Source organism: Stylophora pistillata, chromosome 11, assembly GCF_964205215.1.
Source record: "Stylophora pistillata chromosome 11, jaStyPist1.2, whole genome shotgun sequence".
Taxonomy (NCBI): domain Eukaryota; kingdom Metazoa; phylum Cnidaria; class Anthozoa; order Scleractinia; family Pocilloporidae; genus Stylophora; species Stylophora pistillata.
In genome coordinates this window covers 25,804,284-25,824,527 of record NC_142529.1, presented here as the reverse complement: position 1 = coordinate 25,824,527, position 20,244 = coordinate 25,804,284, and the positions used below count along the sequence as shown (strand labels likewise).

The 20,244-nt window shown below is 40.5% G+C and overlaps 2 protein-coding genes across 6 annotated transcripts; one reads left to right on the top strand and one right to left on the bottom strand.

Moving 5' to 3' along the window:
* Positions 1 to 3,718: 3,718 nt before the first annotated feature.
* On the bottom strand, positions 3,719 to 10,194 carry LOC111336757 (uncharacterized). 2 transcript variants are annotated; one of them, XM_088737843.1, is made up of 7 exons: positions 10,107 to 10,194; positions 9,532 to 9,641; positions 8,764 to 9,419; positions 7,399 to 7,899; positions 6,337 to 6,732; positions 5,773 to 5,934; positions 3,719 to 4,974 (listed from the first exon to the last, which is right to left on the bottom strand). In XM_088737843.1, exons 2-7 carry the CDS (start codon positions 9,614 to 9,616, stop codon positions 4,435 to 4,437), a joined length of 2,340 nt encoding a protein of 779 aa, XP_088593969.1. In that variant the 5' UTR covers positions 9,617 to 9,641; positions 10,107 to 10,194; the 3' UTR covers positions 3,719 to 4,434. The 2 variants fall into 2 exon arrangements, with proteins under 2 accessions (XP_088593969.1, XP_022798641.2); XM_022942906.2 differs by having other exon boundaries at positions 8,764 to 9,416.
* On the top strand, positions 9,896 to 20,013 carry LOC148720840 (uncharacterized). Of its 4 annotated transcripts, none has more exons than XM_088737850.1 (10): positions 9,896 to 10,291; positions 12,305 to 12,473; positions 13,131 to 13,313; positions 14,581 to 14,607; positions 15,993 to 16,174; positions 16,387 to 16,537; positions 16,605 to 16,987; positions 17,157 to 17,469; positions 18,081 to 18,286; positions 18,935 to 20,013. In XM_088737850.1, exons 2-10 carry the CDS (start codon positions 12,335 to 12,337, stop codon positions 19,139 to 19,141), a joined length of 1,791 nt encoding a protein of 596 aa, XP_088593976.1. In that variant the 5' UTR covers positions 9,896 to 10,291; positions 12,305 to 12,334; the 3' UTR covers positions 19,142 to 20,013. The 4 variants fall into 4 exon arrangements, with proteins under 4 accessions (XP_088593976.1, XP_088593975.1, XP_088593974.1 ...); XM_088737849.1 differs by having other exon boundaries at positions 9,897 to 10,291; positions 12,325 to 12,473; positions 14,578 to 14,607; XM_088737848.1 differs by having other exon boundaries at positions 9,897 to 10,291; positions 12,321 to 12,473; positions 14,578 to 14,607.
* Positions 20,014 to 20,244: the final 231 nt, after the last annotated feature.

Genomic DNA, 20,244 nt, shown 5'->3' with positions numbered 1-20,244 from the left:
TTTTGCAAACTAGATGGCTTTCTTGGACATTACTTTTTAAAAGTCCACGACTTTATCCTGACAAATAAAAATTCCTTTCTTTAATCTAAAATGTCGAACAGGCATATTTGTTAGTTTTCTAACCGCCCAATTGGTTAGAGCGCCGGATTGTGCTGTGCGGGAGGTCGAGGGTTCGAGCCCCGGCTGGACCAATACTCAAGGTCTTAAAATAACTGAAGAGAATTTGCTACCTTTCTATAATCAAGAAATGGATAGATATTCTAGTCTTCTCGGATAAGGACGAATAAACCGTAGGTCCCGTCTCCTGCAGGGTTAGGGGTAGGAGACGTTAATTTTCCACAAACGAGATTGCTGTGTGGTGGAAGTCCTCCCCTGGGTAGGATGGGTGGGTGTTGGCCCTGAAAAACCCCTATAGGGAGTGGTCAATTAACCTATATATGTATGTATGTATGTATGTATACATATATATATATATAAGAATAAGGTGAACGCAATTGATGAATCGCACAAGACTGCGAACGACTTTTTCACGCTAAGTCCTGATTGTTTCTCGCTCGATCCGCGCTCAACTTGTGCTCGCTCCCGAAAAAGAAAAACACCGTTATTCTTGGATCAGCCTGGAGCCAGCTACCGGTTCTCTCACGATGGGAGAAATAGCAGCTTGTGCCAGGCAGTCAGCCAGTGGATACGAGGATAAAGGTGACACGCTCACCTGCACCATGGATGAACTCCGATCAGATTTGCAAGTTGCAGGCGGAGCGTAATAAATTGGGACGTGAAGCTCATGAAAACAACACTGATGATTCTTGGGATACGTTTAGAGAAGTGCGTAACAAACTTAAATCAACAATTAATAAGTCCAAATGGTCGTTCGTAATCAACGCGCTCTCTTCAAAACGACCTGAGGAAGTCTGGAGAGATATTCATCGTATTCTCCATCCCAGCCCCAAACGTCTTCAAGCAGATCCGGATAGACTGAACGAATTCTTTATTAAAACTAATGAAAGAACATTGAGCACCAAACCAGACGAAAGATCAGACCTAATTCCGCTCTTCTTTTAAATTGCGTTGTGTAACGAGACAAGATGTGGATCAAGAAATAAGTAAACTTCGTTCTGACACGTCGACTGGCATGGATCAGATAGCGGTGAAGTTTGTGAAACTGGCAAAGGATTACATCTCTGGCCCTATAACGCACATAATTAACAGATGCATTGTGACATCGAGTTTTCCTAAACTATGGAAGATTGCAAGAATTTCTCCGATCCCTAAGGTTAGTGAACCTCGATGTGATACAGATCACCGCCCCGTGTCTATCCTATCAACGCTCTCTAAAGTGTTTGAACGCTTAGTGCTCCACCAGCTTGTTGAATACATAAACGAGGAAGCTCTTATTGTTCCAACCATCTCGTGGTTCCGCAAGGGACATTCCACTACCAGTGCTCTATTAGGAATTCGAGATGCCCTGATACGAGCGTCTAGCAGAGGGGAGGTGACATTAATGGTTTGTGCAGATTACAGCAAAGCATTTGACACCGTCCAATTCAAGTCTGTCCTTACCAAGATGCATAACGTTGGTTTCTCTAAGGATTTCTTACTATGGATGGTTGATTATCTTACGGATCGAAGACAGGTGGTGCAAATAGATGATAGAAAATCGGACATGGCTACAGTTGAAATTGGCGTCCTGCGTCCGGCAGGGCTCCATTCTTGGTCCAGTAATTTTTAATCTCTACGTTGCTGATCTTCAGAAGGAATAACAATGCGATTGTTATCAATATGCTGACGATACGACTTTCTATGTCCACTCGAAGCCCGGCGAATAATTAAAAATAATTAAAAAAGGAGACCTCAGCAAATCACATGATAATTTTTACTCTAAAAAACGTTCAATAGCGTGACTAAAAAGTAGCTGGAACAAGAGCTTGCAAGCTTATTTTAAATAACATTTTGTTCCATAAAGATCTCTCATCTTTGCCGCCCTTTTAAATTACCAAAACTGCCCAGTATATTTATTTCATTCCCAAGACAAATAAGTTATGGTCCCCTCAAAGTTCCGCAGTATTCTCTTTGGGTGTAAATAAAAGGTCACTTGTCTCTCTGCTCTTGTAACTTCTTTGTTAGTTCAATCTGTTGTTCTAACTCCTCCAGATTTCTTCTCTTTTTCTCTTGTCGTTCTAAATCTCTGATAACACCTTCTCTGAGCCTCTTACGATCAGCAGTTTGCATTTCATGCACCAGCCAAATTATAGCAGAGGCGAAACAGAACGCTCCTCCTAAAGCAATTTTCGCCCCTCGTGAGATCATCGTGGTAATTGGTTAAGGTTTCAAAACTGTCATTTAGTATTTCCAAATAGGCTTTCCACGGAAAACAGCTTCACCTAAGAAATGTTAATTAACACAAATTTCGTTAGTCCAAGACCTCTCTAAGAATTACCATTGGAAGATCTAAATGCTTTCTAATCAGATTTGGAATTATTTATAATTCGTTTCTTTTCTCATACCTTCCCGTTACCGTTTTTGTTAACTTTGTTGTCGTTTTTCGATCGTCTGTTACACTTTCAATTTCACGCGCTTTTGTACCGCACGTAATAATGGGGTCTAATGACAGTATATTGACCCAGCTACATTTTAGCAAAGTCTCACTTTTTTTCAGTCAGTTTCTCTAGAAGTCGCACTAAGCGCAGTTGTCAGCTCAAGAGGTCTTTTCCATTTAACAAATCGTCAGTGGTTTAGCGTGTTCTTCTGTACTCTTATCGACAATGACATTTTTCATCACAGTGGTCCAACTGTTGTTGCAACTTTTTGACCGCTTCTTCTTAATCACCGTTCCCATCTCGAATTACAACTTAGAATGTGGGCTGCTGTGGGGGAAGATTAGAAGGCCCAGAGAAAAACCCTCGGAGCAAGGACCAGACACCAAGTCCAAAATTCGAACCCAGGCCACAGCAGTGGGAGGCGAGAGCTGCTCCACCTAATGTATTTTTTCGTTTCATTTGTTTTTTTTTTCCCAAGAAGTTGTTTCTAATATGTTTAAGTTACCAACACTTATCTGCTATTTGCGTTAGTTTTCGGTTCAACCCGTTATCCCGTAATAAAATCAGTGCTGAAAGTCCTTGTTACGAAGACGTCTCGCTTTCCCTTTTACCGCCAGGCCTAGTTGTTATTTTTTAATACTTATTTGAAGTAGCCCTTCTCGCCTCGACAAAATGTTTAAAATCAATAGGATTTTCACTCCAAAGTGAGGCTACGAAGGCTACTATGCGTGATGAAAAGACAATAATAACTTTATGGGGCGACGCCAAATGCACGAAAAAAGTTAGCTCTGTAGCACGCGCTCGATTGGCGCGAGTGACAATCTCGATGCCAAGCTCCTCTTACCATGGGGGAGGACAGAAACCTGGGAACAAGTCGCACGGATGAATGCGCGAAAAGTCACATGCGCCAGAGCCCAAGGGATTTGCTATTCCACGCGCGCGTTTATTGTGTTCTCAAAACGAACTAGCCTCGCAAGGAAGAAAGAATAAACTGCGTGACGAGCCAAACACGAGAGAAATTTCTTTCGGATACTTTGTGGCTATCATGAGTAAGAAAAATTACCCCACTTTCCGTATTGCATTGTTACCATACTGGAATTAGGCAATAATATAGTATGGTAACTACCACAATTAACAATACTAATACTTCTAGCAACAATGAAAAAACACTTACAACCTCACATACTGCAATAATAATAATCATTACAAACAATACTTTCAACATAAACAGAGGTGGTACATCTTGCAACAAATAGAATACTTAAATTGCATGTTTTGCAACTCTGTAGAACTAATAAATATTAAAATATTAACAATTCTCTTAACCCCAACCGCACTGTTAATGCTAAGTACTGTTAAACTGTAATATATCATATTTCTCTTTTACTTGAGTGAAATCTTTTTTTTTTTCTGGAAAAGGTAAAGAACCTTATCAATGGTGTAAGAGTTTTTGATACAACAAATACTACTTCTGAAAGAATACCTGCATATGTATTTACGGATGACCGGATAACATTTTGAATACACAACTGCAATATACAACTTCCTATGAAAAATATTTACAAGATACAAAACAGAACGCAAAAAAAAAAAAAAAAAAGAAGAAGGATGTTTTAATTATGACAAAAGAAATTGAGAAACAAATCATTTGCAAGTAAGCTTCTACATATTACTGGCAGGTTAAAAGCTTCTGCTGGTAAATAAATAACATCAGTGACAAAAATAATTACAAGCTTTTTTTAATGAATGGTTAAAATCTCATGATATTTGAAAGAAATTTTTGAAAAACCAACATTCCAAATTCCAATTCGATCTGGAACAGTGGACAAGAATAGCCACCCAGTGGATGTCCATTGTTAAATCATTTATTTATTTATTTATTTATTATTTATTTAAGTCAGGACTGACAGCAGTTTGGGGGTGATCCAGACAGCTTTGAACAGAGCTTTAGAAGTTTTGCTGCTGTTATTTCCTTTTTCCTATACTCGGTCCAATACTGACTGATTGGTTTCTGCAAGTGATGGCAATCCTGACCTTGAATTCTGATCAACTTTTTATTGCTTACCAACTGCATGTTTTGAACAGAAATCTGGGCCACTTGATACAGTGATTGAACTAAAGTGTAAAAAGGAACTTGGCACTTTCTACTGGTTTCACCATTGAGAACTTTCTGCCAGCCTTCAATGTCATCCATAGTTCTAATTGGCTGATGATAGCTAGACCAATCCCTAATAGGATAAGCAATGTTGGTGATCCATGTGTCCTCAATGTAGTTTATTAGTTCCCAAAGTGTCTCTGTGGTTGCCTGTAGTTTTAGTCGCTGGAACTGAGTAGAAATTTCTTTGCCAGGCAGTAAGGGTAATGCAAGAAGTTTCCTAAGGTACTTGTGCATACCATTATGATCTGTGCACAATGACTGCAGACCAAGATCTTGCATCTGATAAAATACAAGTAAACAAACTCTTAGTCTTTGTAGTTAAGGAAAATATGAAAACGGTCTAAATCAGTTTATGAAATTTTTGAGATACTACAAGTGCCCCTTAAACTCATACAAAATTGGTTAATCATTATTACAAACTCAGTAGAGAGCACTTTCTATCAATTAACTGGTGTTAGTAATAAACCACCAAATATGAAAAAAATGAAGATATAATTTAAACAATCTAAATCAGTTTATAAAATCACTAAGATACGACAAGTGCCCTTAAACCCAGAGAAAATCAAAGTTTACTGGCACTTTAAAATTAAGTAGATGGCACTCTTACTGATGTAATGAACCAGCAGAATGTTGTGAGAACACTTCTACTGTTTGTAAAACATGAGCTGGAGGCAAGTGATTTTTCATTTTTTTTCTGTGCTTCTCTAAATGTCCTGAACGGGTTATCATGTTGGTAAAAATGATCAGGTAGTCTAACAATCTAGGTGAGAGTTGGCCTGAAAAAGATTGTCAACAAAGGATGTTTTGACTACCAGAGAGGGAAATCATAAATCACTGTCTCAAAAACAGTCCTTTGCAAGACAAACTTCTCCCAGATGATTGTGGGGAGGGGTGGGCAGAGGGGGGAAGGTTTGGTGGAAGGGATAATGAGTACTTGGGCTGGCATAACAGAAAAGAGAGGGTCAGTCAGAAAGCTTAATGGCAATTTATGTAAGTGACTACTGGTGCAAGGGGCACAGATGATGATGATACCCGGTACATGTGTGCGAAGCTTTACTTGAAAGATCCATAGTTTACCTTTTTCCACACAGACTGGGTCCAGTGAAAAGCACATCCCTGCAGCTTTACATGTGGGACGACACACCGTAGTGCACCCCACAATGCCTCATCAAAATCTGCTGTAACAAACTGCACATGAAGCCATTCCCCAGGTAGAAGATGGATCATCTCTCTCAAAATCTGTAGATAAAGGAACAAAAATGCACTTAAAGAAGGAAATTTTTTTTGGCTTACAATTAGCATATAAATTGAATTTTTCTTTGCTCAAATTGGTTGTCATGGCAAATTTGGTTTTGATGCAAGGACTCTCAATCAAAGAGAGCTCTGACAATTGCTTAAATTGAAAAAGAAAGACTGAGGATTGATTGAGAAGTAAATTCTCCCTATAATATCCATACATTACCCAGAAAAAAGGTAATGAGAATAACTACTCAAAATAATCAGGTAGAAGTTGTTATCTGGATCTAACTCCAAATTCTTGACACAAATTCACAAGGAAATGTGTAGCAGCCAGAGGGAAGAGTTAACAATCAGATCTTGGGAGTTGTAGGCCAGGATAAAGGGAGTCTTATGCACACTAACCTTCTTGTAATCTCTCTTTTTCCTTGAAGACATTAAGATAAATGCTAATGGCACCTGTTTTGCAGACTCCACAGACATTACAAAAGTGCTAATTGATATCAGTTGGTGAAAGGGGACTTTGACCATCTTGTCAATTCTGTCAATGTACCAACTTTTTGCTGCAGCCAAGAGATTCAGCTGTTGTTCTGTAGCAAAAATAAGGTGACGCTGCTTCTTTACTTTCACCTCCCCTTGGTAAAAACCTGGTGGAATGACGTCCTCTTTTAGGGAGAAATTGAGGTCTTTCACATCCTCCGACCTCATTTTCTGACGCAAGCGATTCACTGCACGCACTATATGGTCGACTTTAGGCAAAGCCGGGCATACAGAGGTTATAGGTAGAGCTTCCTGAAGAGTCTGTTTAAAATAAAAATTGTAGTTACTGTAATGATTAAAAGAGCCAGGCCACCAAGTGTAAATGGGAAAGGAAAACTCAATTATTTGCCGTGGGGGGGGAGGGAGGTAGGGGGACAAGGGGTAGGGGAAGGGAGGCAGGGTAGGGGGAAGGGAGACTGGGGGTAGGGGGAAGGGAGACTGGGGGTAGGGGGAAGGGAGGCAGGGGGTAGGGGGAAGGGAGGTAGGGGGTAGGGGAGAAGGGAGGCAGGGGGTAGGGGGAAGGGAGGCAGGGGGTAGGGGGTTACCTGCCCCTGACTAAGGGACTATTCATTATTTATCACCCGAGGTGGGGGGTCAGGGGATATTTGTTGTGTCGTGATAAAATTTGACACCTAATCCTCCATAAGGCTCTGTTGATTGTCCTCTCATCAGTGGTCAATTGTTAGTCAAAGTTGTAAAGTTCCTCATTAGTACTACCAAGAACTGACCCTCCTTCCATCCTCCCTGAAAAGCATGTGATTCCCCCAAAATTCTCCACCCTCCCCTGGCAATAAGTGATGTCTTTTCCCTAAGATTATGCCCACAGTAGTAGAAATTTTTTTTACTCCTTCTTGTAACTTCCAGCTGATGACATTGGGACATAGTAAGCTCATAAACACATAGAAATAGAAAGACTGAAAGAAATACCTCTCTAACAATGACTGAAGCTCGTTTTGATAAATCTTCCAATGCCTTTGTTTTAATGGTGGACACAATCTGAGCAGCTGTTAGGGTTCCTGAATAGGTACCATGGTTGTGGGGGTGTTGGCCAAAAGTGTACAATCCATCTTGCTCGAGCACTGTGGCTTTGCAGTGGTTTCCTTTTGGCCTCACGCTACATTGCCAGTAAGTTTTAACACCTTTTATACGACGAACATTGTAGGAGAAGCCTTTACTATCAATCAGTTTGTTCCTTCTCCGCAAGGATGCTTCCTCCACAAGGTGATATGTCAAAGGAACATTTGCTGGAGGTACAGGGGTAGGCTGTGAAGTCTGAATAACTGATTCAACTAAACCAGACTGGTTATTGTTAGGTAGCAGCTGTGTGGCATTATGGTTTACTTCTGTAAATGAATGTTCTATGCTGCCACAAGGTTCAGGCAATGCTTGGAATACAGTAGAAGCAGGCTGGAGATTTTCTTGAAACACCTGTTCAAAAAGTCAAGTAAAATCATTGAAAATAAAGAATGTGATAAATTAAGTAATCTTTATAGGGCTACATAAACATACAATGGGGAAAAAGAAAGAAAGAAAAAAAAAGTAAAGAAAGAATGAAAGAAAGAAAGTTGAAAGAATTGTTGATAGAATCGCCTTGGGAGGGTGCTTAAAAGATGACGACAAAGTTATAATAAAAGTATTTTAAGAGGAGGCCCTAGCTAAAAGAAGATTTCAGAGAGAAGTATTGACCCTTTACAGCCTAAGATCAGTATGCATATTCTCCACACTGGTATCTGCACATTTCCAATACAGTGAAACCTCAGTTTAATAAAGTGCCAAGGGAATGGGGAATTTGGTTTGTTATATCAAGGGTTCGTTATATTGAGGTTCTGTGGCATACATTTTACTAAAACTTTAGTTGGGCTGAAACTGAAGTATTCTTTGTTATACCGAGGACTTCCTTATATAGAGGTTTGTTAAATCAAGGTTCCACTGTACTACAGCAAAGCTGTGGTCTAGCAGTGACTGGTGGCCCTTGGCACCTTACTTTTGCTCTTGGGCAACTCAGGAATTTTAGTCTTTTTTATACAAAGCATATGCAGGGCACCCTTGATTTCACAGTTTCAGAGCACTGGGCTCCATTCAATCTTCCTTAGAGCACAGCCTTGTACTGACAAAAAGAATATGTTTAAGAATCAAGAACTATTTTCACTGGTGATCATTTCCTTTCTTCTCCTGACCTTACTTTTTGATTCAGTGGTGAAACTGCATTGAGATATAAATTAGATTCTAGTTACAGTGTGTACACTCATGGAGGTTAATGAAAAAAGAGCTAAACTAGTAGAAGTGTAATACCTCATCTGTAGTGGTTGGCTCAGGCTTAAACTGCTCCACTACTACCTTTGCCTTAGTCTTGGTCTTCCGTGAGGGTGTTTTGGCTCTTGGTTTTGGGGGCTCATGATTATGAGAAAAATTTCCAAAGGTGAAGACACCATTTCTTTCCACTACTCCAGCTTTACAGTAACACCCTTTCCTCCTAATGGTACATTGCCAACAGGTTGTTTTAGCTCCTTTGCGGCGTATGTTATAGGAGAAGCCCATGCTGTCAATCAGTCTATCTCCTCTTCGCTTAGTTGCTTTCTCCACAAGAGTGAAGGTCAACGGAACATGTGTTGGAAGGACAGGAGTGGTTGGGTCTACTTGACACAATGAATACTTGATATCTGGTTCCCCTGCTACAGAAAGATCAGTAGGAGGTGTTGTTGCTGTATATAGCTCCGAGGCAGGCCATGCAGCATCTGAAAGATCAAAAGGTTGTGCTACTGAAGGATCTGATTCCAAAGCAGGCTCTGCCTCAGCCGAAAGATTGGAGTCGTCAGACTTGGAGGCAATGTGCTGTGCAGCATCTGATGGATGGGTAGGTGGGTCTGTTATGGCACCAGATTCTGTGGCTCTAGGCTCAGTGGCATCTGAAAGATGATTAGGTGTCTCTGCTGTTGCAAAAGGCTCTGCTTATGCAGAAAAAAAAGAAAACAAAAAGCAAGATTACACTTAGGATACAGAGAAATTCTGAATTTGATGCACAATCAAACAGATGTAATTCAAATGATTTCCACAACTTACCTATTAAAGTCAGCAGTTGAGTGGATACCTCATACTCAAAGCAGGTTACTTCACCCTCAGGAACTACTTCTACTATAGTATTCATGCTAGGAAATCACAGCCAGTTGATGCTGGAGTAAAACGAGACCTTGACTTCAGAATATTGACTTCGCGGTTTAAAATTACGCACGACCTCAATAAGTAAATCCCTATAATTCCGGATATCAGAAGTTTGTCTTCGTTTTGAAACCGATCGCGAGAGGAACGCGTAAAGAGATTTCGATCCTTCTTTTCCGCTTCTTTTCCGTGATCACAAAAGAGGTAAAAGGGCGGGTAAATGACGGTAAAGTCACCGAAGAAACAAACGCGTACGCTGAAAGACGCGAGTTAAATAGATACGGGGAGTAGGCGAGTCGACCAATCATGTTAGCGAACTAACCAGTGACGTAGGCGAGTTATGCCACGCAAGGGAATGCGATTACCGAACAGAACTAATGATCGTGAAACGAAACCACGTATTCCGAGCTGGAAACATAAAATAGATAGATTTTTATAAAATATTATTCAAAATACTGCAAAATAGAGTCGAAACTTACCATTTCTAGCTTTGAATGCGACGCTTTGCCAACGCCGCCATCCTGAAGACACTAAGTTGAGGTGCATTTCGGGAAGGAGTCGGTTTTTCGCAAAGGAACCACGCTTGCTTAGCGTCCACCATCTTTGCTTTACATTGGAAAGGCGCGGCGACATAGCAAGATTTCTACTTTCTGTCCTTTTGGAGGTAGGATTTGAACCATCAACGATGTTTGTGACTGTCCTGTTTCATTTAATCCGGATTTTATCGGGAATTTCCGAGGAAAAGCATCGAATTTCGATGCAGTGTGTTGCGCTGTTGTCCATTACATTGTTGTTTGGGAAGATGAGCTTTTTTCTTCCGTTTATGTGTAGTCCTGCAACATGTGTAATCAATGACAGCCTCTACCGCGATATAAAAAGTTCTGTTGATGTTTCCTCTTAAAATGTATGCAGCAGAAGCAGCGACTGATTTTCTTCCGTTTACATTTTGAATTCGTAACGATAAACGGTCATTGAAAATCAGTTGATCTTATACATAAACATGGCGCGCATTTTGCAACAAGGAAAGGGATGTATAGAAGGCGGTTTATTACAAAGTTTGTTCGGCAACGAAGGATATTGTTTGATCCGTTTTCTACTCTTGTGTCGGAACTGGGGAAAATAAAGTTTAAATTATGGTCAATTCTCTAACAAACTTGACTGGATTTTAATTGTAAATATAACCTGTCAACTTTGAGATCTATATTCATTCTTGTTCCTGGTCAACATTTCCTCATAAATAGTAAAGACAGTTTTGTGAGATATTACGAAAGAACCCTCAGACTGATAAGTTTGTCTCTGTCATATATATTTTTTTTTTTTGCATGTCTCCAATCGCAGGTGAAACTATTCACAGTTTTGTAACCATCTGCATGCAGTAAACTACGAATTAAGGCTAAATGCCCGGTGTCTGGGCGTACTAGTCTCAAATAGATTAAATGCTCCGGTAGTTATAAATATTCACCAAATCCCTACAGAATACTTCAGGCAACCTAAAGAAGTGTCCAGTGGTTTGGTAATGTCAAGTGATCTCTAAGACTTTTTCAGTTGACGAATTTTTAGAACTTGTGGATACTTCTGGGTCAGAAATGTTTTTTTTTTAAGTGTTGAAAACCAATATACATCAAAAAAAGTCAAAAAAAGAGAAAATTCTTGTAATTACTCTACATTTTTAAACAAACATCTTATACTATTAAGAAGTTTAAAAGAACCTTTCAGTGGAAACTCTGTATTAATTTTTGACTGCTAGGCATTAAGTTTATTAAAACTATGCACATATGCCTTATTTTGACACTACATCAAATATATAAACATTTTAAATGTGCCATATGCCAATATTTTTGCTGAAATTTTATGTACTTGGAAAAAAAAAACAATCTCTAACAACTTTCCCAACTTATTTTAGAAGCCTGATGAAAAAAAAAAGAAAAAGATTTCAGCAAATCAAATTTGCAGTGCAGCATTATGCAGGTGTATCTTTAATCCCAGCCATTATAGATATTTTTGAGTCTACAACCAAAGAATGCTGTAGAGGTATATATGTACAGCTGTATGTAACTCAAGTGGGTCTTTGTCTTTTACTGTGTAAATCTGAAAAGAAAAATGTCTGCTTTGAGTGGCCTAACATATTGTCAGAAATCTTCCTGGTCTTTGCATAATGAAGTTACCAGGTACATGGAGAGTACGGGAGTACTTCTGCTCTTCTCTCTCGCAGTTTATTAAATTTTCTTGCGAGGAGGAGAGGTCTTGTGGCATTACAGTAACTTGGCAATAGACTGTGACACAACAGTCTTTCCTCAGCTATGTGTAGGCCTCAAACTAGAACTTTGTCATTTTGAGTTCACCGTGCAAAGGTTTGTTGAAAAGCGTGGTAGCTGCCTCTCTCCTTCCAAGCCAAACCTTTTCAGTTTTTATACCCTTTGTAATTTATCTACTGCCCTGGGGTGGATCCATGCAGGGGTGGTTCGATCGAACCCCCTAAATTTTCCCTCAGAACGCTGGAAATCATGTTTCTGGAGACCTAATTTTCAAAATCTTGGACCCCTCAGAAAGGGAACAATTCTCCAAACCCCTCTTGACTAAATCCTGGATCCTCCCCAGTTGCCCTGATTAGAGTAATGATTATGTACTCGTAAAATAGCTTTAAATTCTTTAAACTGTCTTTAACTTCTCTTCAAAGTGATTTCATGGTCAAGAAAGAGTTACAGCCATGTCAAGTGAAGAGGAAGCTACTGCAGCAAACGTGCTGTCACAGATGTCACAGATTCAACAGATAAGTTGTGAAACGATTGAAGCTACAGTGATAAATGTTGGGCATCACTGTGATGTAGAGACAACAGCCTCACAAGGTAAATTTGCTAGCTTAACCATATCACTCCCAAGATCTCATTTAGTAATTCCCCTTACTGTCTGCCCTATAGTTCTTATGATGTTTCTTCAGAGAATTTGCCATTGGATCAACTTTATTAAATAACTCCTTCAATTGATATTAATTTTTTTCTTTATCCTCAGTACTTGTCTGCTTGATATTGTATTGATATTGTCAGTAATGAGAAATTCTGTCTTGGTCATACAAGGTGGTGAAAGGGTTAAAAAAATAATTTGGATTTTCTGCTCTGTATTTGGAAAATGTGCAATTACACATTTGTTGGATCAACATCACTTCTGTGAAAGTGTAGTGTGATTGTCTGTGTGAGTGTAGTCCTGAGAAGGACTGTTGTCGGTGGTCGTGACTGACGTTTTGACAACCTGTGCGGAAGTCATCATCAAAGTCAAGGAACACTTGAGAACTCATTCGACTCTGATGATGACTGCCACACAGGTTGTCAAAATGTCAGTCACCACCACTGACAACAGTCCTTCTCAGGACTACACTCACCTGGATGATCACACTACACTTCCACATTTTACCCCCCCCCCCCCCCGGGTTCAAACCATTTACCGTACTAAAACATCACTTCTACATAATTGTTGATCCGACTGATGATATTCTTCTCCTCATTCAGTCATGGAGATTGTACAAGCTGAAGTTCCAGATGAAGAAGCAAATGAGGTATTACGTCAAGTTCATTCAGCTGCGCAGAACATGCAGCAGCCATCTGGTGTCATGGACACCACTGGGCAAGTGCATGCTCAGCTGGAGAATGAAGATGTAGCTATTTTGTCTGGGTCAGCAAATTCCACAGCAGGTTGGTTTTTGGTCAATTAAACCCTTAAGGTCGGTACACATGAGGGGACTAGTCCCTGCGACTAGTCCCAGCGACCAGTTTCATGCGACTAGTCCCTTCGTGTGAACTACACATTTCTATGGTCGCAGGGACCAAAATTTGGTCCCTGCGACTGGTCGCACGAATTCAAACTGGTTTGAATTCGTGCGACCAGTCGCAGGGACTTGTCGCATGAAACAAATGTTTGTCCCTTCGTGTGAACTGTTTGTGCGACCAGTCCCTGCGACTAAACGGTAAATAAGCCAATCACGGGTCAGTATGATGCGTGACTTACGGTATTTGTAAACATTGCAGTTTCTATGAATCCTCCCTGAATTCTAGATTTCTACAACTGATGAATAAAAAACTATTTCTAGTTTTGTAAACATATACAGATGTCTTGGAGCCGTTTTGATGGAATTTTTACCCAATTTGACTCTGTGTCTGTTAAAAATAAAAAACAAAACGAGAACGGAACACATATAAGCATGAATCATCCGACTGAATAAGTGTAGTTCATTTGCGTTGATGTTTAATAGTCCAATTTTGTTTTCGTGTAACGCCCCAAACTAAGAAACATCTTTTGCCTCTTAATTTTCCTATGTTCTTGTTCAATTGAGTGCCCTCGCGTGAATGCCTTAAGGGACTAGTCCCTGCTACCGGTCCCCTCGTGTAAACCCTTCAAAGACTTGTCGCCGGGATTAGTCGCACGGACTAGTCGCAGGGACTAGTCCCCTCGTGTGTGCCGACCTTTATACCCTAGCATCAGTATGTGAGTTCTTGGTTCTGTTCTCTATATATCTCATATGATACTTACTTGGGTTTCATTAAGGGCCCGGGCACCAGGCAAATTGAGTGGTCGTGAGGACAGTTTTGCCCACCTGGTTTGACCATCTGTGGGAAAGTTCATCTTATAAAGAAGTTCAGTTCAAAACGTTTTTCCTGCCTGTGAAAACCAGTTGCCCTCCCATTGAAAACATTAATGAAACCCCTGCTTACTATGAGAATTTGTTAAAATATCTGGTTCTGAAATGAACCACAAACTTTTCCTTTTTGGCAGTTATAACTATGAAGGCTAGTGGAGAAATGAAAGGCCATAAGAGTTGTCATAGCACCTCTGAGAGGTCTTTGAGGCTATTCTTATTGAACGAGATTCATACTAGTATCTTTTCTTTTCATGAATTATTTTAAATTATCAGTTAAAAGATATTTCACACTTACTGTAATGGCTAATGATTTCTTTTAGCAGTTAGCACCAGGATTGTTTCAAGTGGAGGTAACTGTTCGCAAGAAAATTGATTTTATTGAAATGATATTATTTTACATATGCAATAGTAAGGCAGTCTGTAACTATCAGCCAATATTGATGGATAAAGGCTGATAGTTTCTAAAGAAACTGTTCGGGACTGCATTGGTGGGGGTAACGAAATAATTTGAATATATCAACAAAGTTGAAATGGTAAATTCGCCACCATTACAATTATGTAATATGGAAAGGAAATTATGTAATAATGTAATGGTTAGCCCTTCATCGGAGCGAAGGGCTAACGTCGTTGCTCCAACGAAGGGCTAACGCTCAAAATGTCAGCCTTTATAATCGTAACGGTGGCCAATTTACCATTTCAACTTTGTTGATATATTCAATATTGATGGACTCAATCATTCCAGAAAATTTTCCCTCATGGGGATTTAAATGCAACCTTGATCCAGTTGTGATTGGGTCTCTTGATTGTGTGATTCTGTGTTAGAGCTTGCCTACTTTCATTCAAGCAAGTTGATAATGTAAACTGGCAACTGTAGAGAGTTTCTAAAACTGACATTCTGAGAGTTAATCCTTCATTCTTCGCTCTGACTTAGGGTTAATGCTCAAAACATCAGCTTGGAAAACTCTTTACGAAGGCCAATTTACATTATTTGATCTGATGATACAAAATTACCAGTATCTTGTACACCACTGACACAGACACAGCAACAGAGTTTCTTTAGAAACTTATCAGTGGTGGATCAAGGGGAGGGACCTGGTGCTCTCCCCCCCTTATTTTGGGTAAAAAAAAAATCACAAGGAAATTAAAAGGAAGAAAAGCCAGCAGGTGCACACACACGCACATACGCGCACACACACACACACACATACACACACACACATACACACACACACACATACACACACACACACACACACACACCCCCCCCCAAAAAAACAGTCCCTTCCCCACCCCCTATAGCTCAAGGACTGGATCTGCTACTGCTTACCCCCTTGATTACTTTCATCTTTCATTTGCTTTGAGTTCTCACCAGCTTGTTATGGTATTTTTTTTTTTTTTGTGTTTTTTTTTTTTTTGTGGTGGGGTCATCTGTTGCAACGTTTCTTATTACAGCATGTCCACACATGAAAACATGAAGGGAAACAACACGTTGGTCGTGGAGGAGTGTAAAAATGAGGGAGGTCTGGGTCGGGTCGCCTGAAGTATGGCCCCAACCCAGACCTCCCTCGTATTTTGCTCCACCTCCACCATCACCCTATTTACTATTTCGCAAGGATTAGTTGCTGAATGACCTAAACGTAACCCTAAGCAATTGCTGGACCACTACTCTCTTTCGAATTTCACTTAACGTTTCCTTTTTGCTTATCTCAAACACTGTGCGGGATTGTCTTTACAGGAAGAGTTTATCCGTGCGAATACTGTGGCAAAGAGTTCAACAAGTCGTACAATTTGAAAACGCACATTCGTGTTCACACTGGTGAAAGACCCTACACCTGTGAGCAGTGTGGCCATGGATTTGCTAACCTAGGAGATCTGAAAAGACATGCACGTACTCACACGGGGGAGAAACCATTTAAAGTGAGTTTGTGGTCGTTTTTTTAAAGAAAATTATGACATTTTTGTCCACACTGGCAAAGACCTTACTTGTCAGTTTGGGGAAAGGGGGATTTTCCTGGAAAACCTTTTTAAATTCTTATATGAACACGACAAAAACTTGCCAGTATGAACATGGCTAATCCTAGTGGATCTTAAAGAAGCATGGTTTTAATGACGTCTTCTTTCTTTGACAGTGTGACTACTGCGACAAAGTTTTCTCAGATTTTGGAAGTCACAAGCGGCATCTCCGCCTTCACACAGGCTTTAAACCCTTTAGGTGCGAAAACTGTGGGAGAGAATTCACACGTTTGGACAGTTACAAGAACCACATTCGCCTACACACAGGTATTGATTGACAAATCAATAAACTCAGTATTATAGCTCCCTAACGATGCCCTGTCTCTCTCTTCAGGGGTCCGTCCGTACAAATGCGACACTTGTGACAAAGAATTCAACTACCTGACGACTTACAAACGACACTTGAACATCCACAAAGGAGAAAAACCATTTGCTTGTGAACACTGCGACAAGAAATTCACTCGGCTCAATTATTTAAAAAATCATCTCAACACTCATGCTAAACATGCGAGTCAGGAGAGCCAGACGGACTTTAAATATGACGACGGCTCCTCTCGGCAAAATATGGACGTGGATAATCAGAAAGAGCTGGGAGCTATTGAGGCAGATTCTGCTGCCCAAAGTATTCAGAACGAAGGCAAAACTCTACTTGAGAACGAGGCAGGGAAAACTGATATTGAAGGTGAACTTCAAACCGAGGCAGCCAAAGAGCAAGAGGTATGTTAGTATACACTTCATGATAGGAGTAGTGTAGTGACCGTGGCAATTTTAATTTAAGTATTGATAGAAATCCGGGATCGCTTAGGTCTTGCTTTAAAGTGAAGAATTATCATTGAATTTGTGCACGATTAACAGTTTTAAAAACCTTTCCGCGTTATAACGTTAGAGCGAAGTCACAGATACAGCAAAGACACAAGAATCCAAAGTCCCGGATACTTCTCTCTTACAACAAGTTACCCAGGTCCTTGGCGAGATTGTCCCTCACAATTTGAGTGCAGAAGTGACCGAGGGGGCCGGGGGACCACAGATTGTTGTTCAAGGCGCAGACCAGGCGGGAAGCGAGTTTAAGATCACTTTGGCTCAGCAGTTGCTTTTAGCGCAGCATTTACTGAATCAGGTACAAACACAGCGGCTTGGACGCGGTGGGGTGAGCGGTACTGAAGGCGAACAGGACGCCGGACAACCTCAGATTACAACAGGTAAAGTTGCACGGCTTCGTGTGTTGTTGACGTTTTTGATGTTGTTTTTGTTTTTCTCGCGTTATGTTTAGACGCGCGAGGGAAAAAATTCACTGGTGGAAATATTTGACAAACAAAAGAAAGCACTGAATCAAACTATTGCTAAACAAAATACTGACTTTATCTCGAACAGAATAGACAAGATAAAAAAATATCACACGCGGGCGCATGCGCCTTAGCCAAGTCTGTTTTGAATTGTTGTTTGTCGAAATAGTTTCCCCTCGAGTGTCGCGAGAAATCTGTGATTGCTTTGGTGCGGCTTCGTTATGCTCTGTGATTGGTTCAAAAAACTTGCGCCACGCTCTGAACCAATCAGATGTAAAACCAATAGTCCCTTGACTAATAGCGTTTTCCCGCGCTTTAGTAAGCTTCTTTGATATGATGTTAAGTAATGGTTTTCTCTGTTCTGTTTGTTTGTTGAGTTTACTTTGCTTCTGATTTTGCGACACAATCGAAATGGGCTGTAAAACGTTTGGATAGAGCAATTTAAGCCAGCAGCACAAGTTCAGCCAAAAATATTTATCCATGAGACTTGTTAGGAAACCTCCCTTTATGTCTTCTTTTTTCCGTAGTCACCATTCCAGAGATCAGCGCTGAACTAGCGGAACAGATTGTCAGCCAGGCCGCAGTTCAACAGGCAGCTGACTTGATCCATAATCCTACCGGTTTGATACAAGTCCCCGGCGATGCTAACGCCTCCCAAGGAACTGGGCAAACTGAAATGGTTGTTGGTACTGAGGTTATGATCCAAGGACAAGCTGAAGGGCAACATAATGAGGTAGTGCGTCACGTCACGCTATAGATAGAGTTTAAAGTCACGCTTTTGATGGTAAATTCATGCTTTCTTGGAGAGATTAAGCGCCCCGTTTACGTGAAACGGTAGACGTCAGCTTGCTCTTTCATGTTTCACGTAAAATAGCGTGAACTTTGCTGCTTTAGCTTTGCGTGAGTTCACGTCATGGGTGATTTGAAGGCGCCCTTGCATGACTTACAAGGAGTAGTAAGATTTGGCACCGCCTTCTCATTACACGCGAACGCGGTGCTAAATCTTTCTGTTGTTAATTTCAACTAACGGCGTAGGCCTGCTAAAACTTGATGGTGCCACAGCATTACAGAGTGCGAAAAGGTCGCGCCAACTCACAGTTTCAAAGGTTGTTTCCGATCCCCAAAAAAGAACTTAATGTTCACTTCACTGAGTAGCTAAGCAATTTGTTCTTGGGCGCGCGCGCGAATTACCTGTGGAAAATATACGAAGCGAAGTTGTTGGTTTAAGTAAGGTTTGCTGTAAACGTTTTCGAGAAAAATTAATACTGTCCACATCTATGGCGGACTCCGCCATTTTGTTAATGGGCGCGAGCGAATCACGAGTGCGGATGCGTGTTTTAATAGTACAGAATGACTTTACTCTCGTCAATTTATTTTTCAGATGGTCACGGAGCATGTGCTGCAAGAGAGTACCGCTGTTCCAGTGACATCAGAAGATGGTGTACCGCTAGTTGACAATAACGCTGTGTACGTCGCGATTGATCCCAACCAACCAGATGTTCAACAACTGCTGGGACAAATTCAGGCCATTACTGCTTCACAAGTACAACAGGGTGAAGGAGAAGAACAGAGGCAAGAGAATGAATGACTTGTTAGAAATGTAATCACCTGCAGCTGCAAGGGGAGAACTGGGTCGAGAAAGGCCAAGCTAGGTGCCCAGGTTACACTCGGTCACATACTGGTGAAAGGACATTCAAGTGCCACATCGACAACAAAGTTTTGTGCCATTTTGTTACTGTTTGGTGTGTACATAGAGGCTTTGACTTAAATGGAATGTGGAAATAATTTCGTGAGTGAGTTGTGACCAGTTTTTAAGTTGTATGCGATCGATAATGAGTGTAAGTCGGGTCTTCTAACTTCTGACATCATTAGCTAGGTGGAGAAATTTTCAGTGGCGTGTTGTCGTGCTATTCCAAGGTCAGTGGTCAATCACAGCAAATCTGACGTCAAAGTAATTATTTAATTTTTTTTTTCTCATTTGGCTCTGTGAACTCGAAGTTGACATTTGCGAGTGAACCGCCGAAGGTGGGCCTAAGATTTGTCGAAGCCCCTCGTTATTTCCGAGATGACCTGTTTTGTTTTGAGGTACCTTCCAGAGTATGTATGTAAACATTAAAGTTTTGACTTCTAACTTTCGTAAATGAATAGTAAACCTTTAGAGTGAAGAGAACAAAGCATTGTTTTTTTTTTCAGAGGATAATTTCGGTTTCCCAATGCTAATCGTGGTAGCAAATCCCGATGAACAGCTCTGTGGTCGCAAACAACAGATTTCTGAACGAACCGTCTAGCGTTGCGAAACTGATATATATATATATATATTTTTTTTTTTCTTTGAGATAGAGGCTTTTTAAGCTTTCAATAATCAGTCACCTTTATTTATTAGTTTTCTCACTATACTGATTAAGAATGATAACTGCACGAGTTAGGGTTTAAAACATTAAAAGAAAGTATATGTCAAGAGCTGTCTTATGTGTCCGCTCTCTGACTCGGAAACTTCTGATAAAATTCCTCGGGCGACGTGAGAAATTATTTCCCCTTCCATTACAAAGTACGTCGTCGACAAATTAACTGACGCCTTGTCAGCCTTCTGAGAAACGTTTTTGGGAGGAAATAAATTAAACTAACTGCACGAAATTAAAAAAAACTCAGCAAGACATGATTGCGTTGGTTACGACAATAGTGAAAATGACC